Source organism: Dendroctonus ponderosae, unplaced genomic scaffold (assembly GCF_020466585.1).
Source record: "Dendroctonus ponderosae isolate FM_Combo_2020 unplaced genomic scaffold, Dpon_F_20191213v2 Dpon_F_20191213_7, whole genome shotgun sequence".
In the NCBI taxonomy this organism is placed as follows: Eukaryota; Metazoa; Arthropoda; class Insecta; order Coleoptera; family Curculionidae; genus Dendroctonus; species Dendroctonus ponderosae.
In genome coordinates this window covers 4,257,098-4,264,671 of record NW_026018916.1, presented here as the reverse complement: position 1 = coordinate 4,264,671, position 7,574 = coordinate 4,257,098, and the positions used below count along the sequence as shown (strand labels likewise).

At 38.8% G+C, this 7,574-nt stretch overlaps 1 protein-coding gene across 1 annotated transcript in view; it reads right to left on the bottom strand.

The window, feature by feature from the left end:
- Positions 1–7,574, bottom strand: part of LOC109537732 (hemocytin) — a 31,766-nt gene that overhangs the window by 21,956 nt on the left and 2,236 nt on the right. The window contains exons 6-21 of the mRNA XM_048668278.1: positions 7,416–7,543; positions 7,266–7,361; positions 7,020–7,211; positions 6,795–6,967; positions 6,579–6,742; positions 6,356–6,522; positions 6,103–6,263; positions 3,549–3,693; positions 3,377–3,492; positions 3,156–3,321; positions 2,969–3,097; positions 2,774–2,916; positions 2,526–2,718; positions 2,315–2,475; positions 1,939–2,258; positions 1,649–1,785 (exon numbers count right to left, since the gene is read on the bottom strand). Of these exons, the coding sequence (XP_048524235.1) occupies positions 1,649–1,785; positions 1,939–2,258; positions 2,315–2,475; positions 2,526–2,718; positions 2,774–2,916; positions 2,969–3,097; positions 3,156–3,321; positions 3,377–3,492; positions 3,549–3,693; positions 6,103–6,263; positions 6,356–6,522; positions 6,579–6,742; positions 6,795–6,967; positions 7,020–7,211; positions 7,266–7,361; positions 7,416–7,543 (2,591 nt within the window). The remainder of the gene's footprint in view (positions 1–1,648; positions 1,786–1,938; positions 2,259–2,314; positions 2,476–2,525; positions 2,719–2,773; positions 2,917–2,968; positions 3,098–3,155; positions 3,322–3,376; positions 3,493–3,548; positions 3,694–6,102; positions 6,264–6,355; positions 6,523–6,578; positions 6,743–6,794; positions 6,968–7,019; positions 7,212–7,265; positions 7,362–7,415; positions 7,544–7,574) is intronic.

The following is a 7,574-nucleotide window of genomic DNA, read 5'->3' as shown; positions in this document are numbered from 1 at the left end:
ATTTAGGTATTATAAACCTTATTAAAACAGACACTTATTTTGTTCAGCGAATCCAAAAATGCAATAATATACAGAACATTCCATTTAAAAAACGCCACTTTGATACTTTTAGGGCCTTTAGGACACCCTGTACATTACAAAAATATTTTTAAAATGTGTGCTCGGTAGGCGTCGTACGATTCATAAAATAATACTTTTTAAAAATCAAACAGTTTAGCCGCAAACTTCTGTGCCGTATAGCGTGAATAACCCTGTACATGATATATGCAGGTTTTTTTGCATCATGTCCATTAAGTGCACGGTGTTGAAGAGCTTTTCCATATATCTTCAGAGGAATTTCAGTCCTAAATGCAGAAAGCTTTACTTATGGCCGGAATTCGGTTTAAATCGAACGAATATTTGCGGGGTTTTCTAGTTTTCCATCATGCTCATCAAATGCTGAGTGATAACACACTGTAATTTAACACATTCTCCTTTAGGTGCGTTAAACACTCAACTTAAAGGCTTGAAAGGTTTCGCCTTTTCCTTCTCTGGATGGTTCTCCCTAATGTTATTCTATCGTCTAGAGACTTCACTGTATTTAACATGAACATAAAATAATCAATATGTTTAACACATTCTGCCTTAAGTGCGTTAAACACTCAACTTCAAGGCTTGAAAGGTTTCGCCTTTTCCTTCCCTGGATGGTTCTCCCTAACATTATTCTATCGTTTAGAGAATTTTCACTTTATTTAACATGAACATAAAAAAATCAATATGTTTATCATATTGTTCCTTAGGTGCGGAAACACTCAACTTCAAGGCCTGAAAGGTTTCGCCTTTTCCTTCTCTGGATGACTCTTCTAGAGACTTTTCACTTTAAAAACTTGCTGTGGATTTTCCAGACTGCTTTAAACCGATATTCGTGTTCAATAGAAAAAAAATCATTCAACTAGTGTGGTGAATTTGGATTAAATTGATAAACGAGTTATTTGAGAATCAATTTTTAATCCTTGGAAAATATTTGCGGAGTTTTCCATTTTTGCGTCATGCTCATCAAGTGCACGGTAAAGAAAAGGTTTTCCACATATCTTTAGAGGAATTTCAGTGCTAAATGAAGAAAGCCTCAAGTGACTCGTGGTCCGAATTCGGTTTAAATCGAGATACTGGTTATTTAAGAATTAATTTTTAAACAGTGGTGAAGGAAGTTTGATATGCAGGTGCGCTTTGGCTCAATGTATTTATGATAAATGAGCAAAAAAGTGGCAAAAAACATGAAATTTTGGGCTAATCTTGAACCAAATGTCTTCGGAAAACGGGCTCTGTAGCTCAACCGGTTCGCGAGATAAGGCGAAAATAGCGAAGTCAATTTCCAAAAAATCACTTCATGATTGGAGAGTCTACATCTAGCCAGAAAAAATGCAGAATTTTCCGAAAAAGTGCGATTGAATTAAATGAAAAACACTAATTTCACTCTCACTTCTTTCGATCGGAAAAGTTTTATTTGTAGCGTTAAAAGCTCATGGGCGACAGTGATTAATCAGCTTTCCAGGAAAGTCGCTCTTGCTCCGGTTTTACCTCTATTTTCTAACGAATTGAGTTACAACGGTCTTTTTTTAAACTTCGAGCAAAAGCATCAGACTCCTTCAGTTTCCTTTTACAGCTTAATTCCCGAGAGACTTACCCTTTCTGGAACACTCCGTGGCGTAAGCTGAAACCGTCGGGCACAGACATCTAGAAACTTGATACTCGCATGAACACATATCGTACAAGCAGTTCTGGTAAAATTGCTCTGGATCCAGAAACCTAAATGAAAAAAATCATATTAGCTGATAGGCCAAAGTGTAACTTAACTGTTTTTAAGGCGCTCTTAGACTGTTTCTTGCACTCGACTTCCACAATCTTCCATAATCAGCGCACACAACTAACGTAATCTTCCCCCTATATTTTATGACTTACCAATGGCAAGCCTTAAACAAATCCGACTTAATCTTCGCGCAATGTCGCTCTGCAGTGGGTTTGTGATGCAAATTAACATCGCAAGGGTGAGCGGACAAAACATCCGGAACATCGTTGCACTTTTCCAGCGTCTTCCACTTGTTGGCGAACGGAATAACCGATTGTTCCACATCGTTTTCCGGCGTTACAAAGTCGTCCTTCTGGTTGTTGTTGAATGTGCCACACAAGCCCCTGGTTTTGCCCTTAAAACTGGCTGGAAGATCGATGTAAGCTCTGGAAACTCCGTCCCACCACACCTCGATTCCATTCGGGAGTTCGACCTGGAAACCGCCTGAAAGTTTAGAAAGAGGGCTTTGCAATGTTGGTGTTTTCTCACCTGCAGGAAAATGGAAGAAACCGCTCTGATGATACTCCCTGAAACGTTGTAGGGAATCTTGGTCACATCGGCCCCGTTCACTACGACGTCGTGGTTCTGTTTCAGCTTAATAACTTGGCCGCTGATTCGTATGGTTACGGTTTTGGTGCACGATGGAAGCCCTAAAACTACTAATAAACCACAACGATAATTTGAATGTTATCGCACTCACCAGCTGAAACACTAGCAGGAAAATTCATGGCCTGCGAAATCGAGCCTGCACAAGCGATATTTTCAGCTTTGATGGAAAGCTCATCGGTCTTCACCAGGTAGTAGGAGCATTGGCCCATGAAATCGTAGGCTTTTCCGTCGAATGTTACATAGTGAGGGTCTCCAACTGCTGCACATCGCGCTCCACAGAAAACCTTTCAGGAAACCATAATCAGACTGGTTTGCAGGGAAAGTTCATCCACGTCTTACCTGCGTGCAGTCCCACTGTCCATTGCTGCAAGTGCAAGTGTTGCAGTCTTTTGGAATGGATGCACCAGGATCGAACTTCTTCCCACGCAGTTTACATGGGCATTGCTCCTTGGTGATGCACCTGTTTTCATGGAGAACCGTCCCTGGAAGAAGCAGATTATTTTTTTACTAGTCGTTGCAACAGCTTTCAGGTACCTTCTGGGCAATAGCAGCCTTCGTTGCAGGAGTCGTCATCTTCCGGAAGCATTGAGACGGTCCCGCACATTGGCTGGCCATTCTTCGGGCCGCACGGCATGTAAACTTTACCCCCAGTGCATTTCATGGCTGCAAAAACCTTCCATTATCCCAACTTTTCCTCAAAACCACCATCTGAAGCTCTTACGGCAAGTCTTCTCATCCCTCCATTGAACGATGGTTTTCACTCCCTTATGGCTACAATCTTTCACATAAACTTCCAGAGTTTCACAGGTGCAGGTGGACTTATCGCTGTCTTTGCAGGAGCAGTAGTCCCATTTGCAGGAGTCCAGAAGCGCCGTTAGGTCCATGCTCTGAAACCCATCTTCAGCTGGAAAAGGCCAGGTTTTCCAACCATAGAGTTCAAACCTTTAAACAGGCAGCAAATCGGGGATCCGACAGGATTTTGCCGCAGAAATCCGCGGCTTCTTGCTCCAGATAGCCGCTGCAGGCGTGCTCTTCCCTGGGGGTGTCATTGCAAGGATCTGAGGGCATGGGAGGATTGAATTGAAACAATTTCCAAACTGGAAAAGTTTGGTACCTTCGAGATCATCAACTTGCCAGCTGGATGCTAAAGTGGCGATGCTTTTGGATAGATGGCCTTCTTTGGTGAGTAGATCGTTACGTTTGTCTCCGTCTATTTTACCGCAAAGTCCCTCGGTTCGATTCCATAGACTTTCTTGAACCTGGCGATTTTAAATGTAAAAATTGTATTGTTTGACTCAAATTATTAACTCAACGTTTAGCTTAAATCCATTTCCGGACTTAGCAATTGATGCGCATAAAATTACGTTGAGAATGCGTGCCTTTCTATAACACTAAATTTACAAGCAGGAATAAACGCTAAATCGAGACTACAGAAAGACGAGAGTTCGACAGAGCTAAATAAGTATCGAGTTTATTTAAAGAAGGAATTTTCAAGTAGTCTTGCGACTTTAATTATTGGCAACTTGAAACGTTCAAAATGAAATAGTTCAAAATTGCCGAATTAGAAAGTTTCAATTAATTCAACTTAAACTCAATCAAAAGCATTTAGCTAAATGTATGTCGTAAACGTACCAATTGTGAATATTTGCTGTTAAGTTCAGCGGTTCCGAAAGTAAATGCAAGAATATATTTACAGAATCGTTACAATAAATGTGAGGACTAATAATTTTTTTTTATTTCCGAGAATTCAGTTCTTCAGTTCAATTCAGTTAAATGTGTGTCGTAAACGTACAAATTATAAATTATTGTTTATTTGCAACGGTTCTGAAACTAAATACACGAATATTTTTAAAGAACCATTACAATAAAGGTGAGGAATAACGAGTTTTTTCAGATTATTTTCGATAAAATCTCAAAAAACACTAATTTGAAAATTAACTAATTAATTGTATGATTTGAACTTAAATGAACGTTCCGATATGACGAAAACTAGATGTTGTTTACAACGTGTTTTACAACGTCAAACATTTGTAAACGGAAAAATTAAACTTTCAAAACCATAACAGAATTAAGTAGAAGATGAAATCGCCAAAAACGTTATTCTAACAAATTAAACTTAAAATCCATTTAGCTAAATGTATGTCGTAAACGTACAAATTGTGAATTTTTGGTGTTAAGTTCAGCGGTTTCGAAAGCAAATGCAAGAACATCTTTACAGAATCATTACAATAAATGTGAGGACTAATCATTTTTCTATTTTCGAGAATATTTTCAATAAAAACGCAAAAACCGTAATTTGGAAATTCAGTTAAATGTGTGTCGTAAACGTACAAATTTCGCCAAAAATGTTACTCTGACAAATTAAACTTAAAATCCATTTAGCTAAATGTATGTCGTAGACGCACAAATTGTGAATTTTTGGTGTTAAGTTCAACGCTTCCAAAAGTAAATGCAAGAATATCTTTACAGAATCATTACAAAAATGTGAGGATTAATCATTTTTTTTTATTGTCGAGAATATTTTCAATAAAAACGCAAAAACAGTAATTTGGAATTTCAGTTAAATGTGTGTCGTAAAGGTACTAAGGTAGGTAAGTTAAATAAACGTTCCGATATGACGAAAAGTAGACGTTGTTTTACAACGTCAAATCTTTGCAAACTGCAAAATTAAACGTTCAAAACTGTTACAGAATTAAACTTAAAATCTATTTAGCTAAATGTGTGTCGTAAACGTGCAAATTGTGAATTTTCGGTGTTAAGTTCAGCGCTTCCCCTAGCAAATGCAAGAATATTTTTACAGAATCATTACAATAAATGTGAGGACTAACCATTCTTTTAGTTTCGAGAATATTTTCAAGAAAAACGCTTAAACAGTAATTTGGCAATTTAGTCAAATGTGTGTCGTAAGCGCGCAAATTGTGATTTTTTTACCTAGAACAACTAAGGAACAAATTATGTAAAAAATGTACTTTAAATGCTAAAAAGAGTCATTGGATACGAAATTAACTGATTGATAAACTAATTAAAAGCAATTAATTAAGTAACCAAACATTAATTAATTGGTTAGCAGTTTTACTTTTATTTTCCTCAAAAACCGTTTGGTTCAAGAATAAACTTTAAGAGACAAAAATTGTTTGTTATGGAATGGGCTTTCCAATGCCCATAAGTTGCGAGTAATTTGGAGTGAAAATCATACTGTAATGTTAGAAACTGAGCTCATAAAATGTAATTGCACTACATATCGTGTTACTCTGAATTTTTTTCTGGAAGGTTTTTCACAGTGTTTTTATAACTATAAAAGTTGAATTTGCAAACTTGAATGTAGATTATAGGTGGATTAAAAAAATCGAATTTTAATTGCCCAAATTCTATTTTTCGTAAAATACTTCGAAATCGCCAATCAAGCAACACTTTGCACTCTGCTCGATTTGGTAATTTCTCCGAATTTTCAATTAAAATGTATATGCTGCCTCAATGGCACACTTTGCCGAACATTTGCAAAAGCATTTAAATACGTGCAAAAGGGCCTTTAGATTTCCGCGTCACTTTTTTCAAAAAATAGCTCAGCTTAGGTACACTTTTTCATGTGTTCTTCTATGCAAATTTAAAGTTAAACCAAAAAACTATTGCAAACAGTCAATTAAGAATCTTTATAACGAAATCTTTACCTCTACATGCAACAGCTGTTTACCATCCCATTTTAGAACAAGCCCCATAGAATCCATGGATAAAACCACAAAATTGCCTGCAATGTTCACTCTTAGTCCCGGTAAGTGTCCGGGAATGGGCAGGATTTTTTTCGCAGAAGCAAATATGGGAAGCCCTTGCTCTACAGATGAAGTTTTCCATGAAGATTAATCACGTCAATTCGGGAGTTTTTATGAATAAGAACACTCAAATATCAAGTTAAAATCCTGTTACCTGATCGTTTCAAGAAATACTCCTTTCCTTGCACGAAAACCTTGATTACTTTGTGGCATTTGCTTGGGTCGACTCCTTTAAAGCAGTCTGGATGATTGCGGATTAATACGCTGAAAGTATTGTCGATTGCGTCCTTTAGAAGCACATGGGAGCACCGGGATTCGAAACTGGAAGGCGCAAAATGCATGTTTTCTTAGCTGTTTAACAACAATTGGAATCATACCTGTAAATCTTCCCATCAAAGGTCTTGTAGTGCGAGCCGCCCCAAGCATAACACGATCCAGGCTTGGGCACCAAATCCACAAAATTATTTTCCATCGCCTCGTAGCCGCTGGTTGGAACCACCATCAGTTGATCTACTTGATTTATGATGGTCTCGGGAGTTTGCTAAAAAAGTGTGCTTTCAAAGCGTTGGTCGATCCACCCACCAAACCCTTACATGTTCGACGTTATGCCGAAAGGATTTGTGCCGGAATATTTCAAACTCCTCCTCTGGATTATCCAGGCGGGTAAAGGAGTTCTGCTGCCTGCTCTGGCCGCCAATATGATACATTTCCCCCGAATGAAACTCCTGCGAGCTGGATCCATGGGAAATCACTTCGGAGTGTTCAGCTGCAATTGATAGGGTGAAAAATGAGATTTTCTAAACACTTACAAAACTCACGGAAAATGCACTGCGGTTGGGGGCTGGGGAAAAATTGTCCCGTCGAATAAAAGCAGGTGTACTTTGCTTCGGGCACAAACTCAAACGCAATCCCTTCTGGGCAGAAAATCGCACAACTGAAAGAGTCCATATCGCCTGAGCAATTGTAGCCTCCGTTGAATTGCATGTTTTTAGCACTGCAAACACTGGCACCTGGACAAAATACCACATAAAAGCTCAAAATTTTCTCAAATCAGCCACACTCACTGTATTGGCATTGAGGGCCTCTGAAGTCCTGAGGGCATTGACACACGTTGTAGGACAGGCAGGAGCCTCCATTCAAACAAGGCGGGACGCATGTGGCTAGAGGAAAAAGCAATGAAGTGCCTGAAAATTTGCAGGATTTTTCAAGAGTACCTTTGCAGTCTGGAATGGCAGCCCATTGGGCTTTTCCAGGCAACCAAAACCCGTTGTTGCATATCAGGGTTGCGATGGAGGATCCATCAGGGAACTGATGGCCTGGCAGGCATTCTATGGTGCATTGCCTGCATTTTGAAGGTTCGATGCAAAGATTAA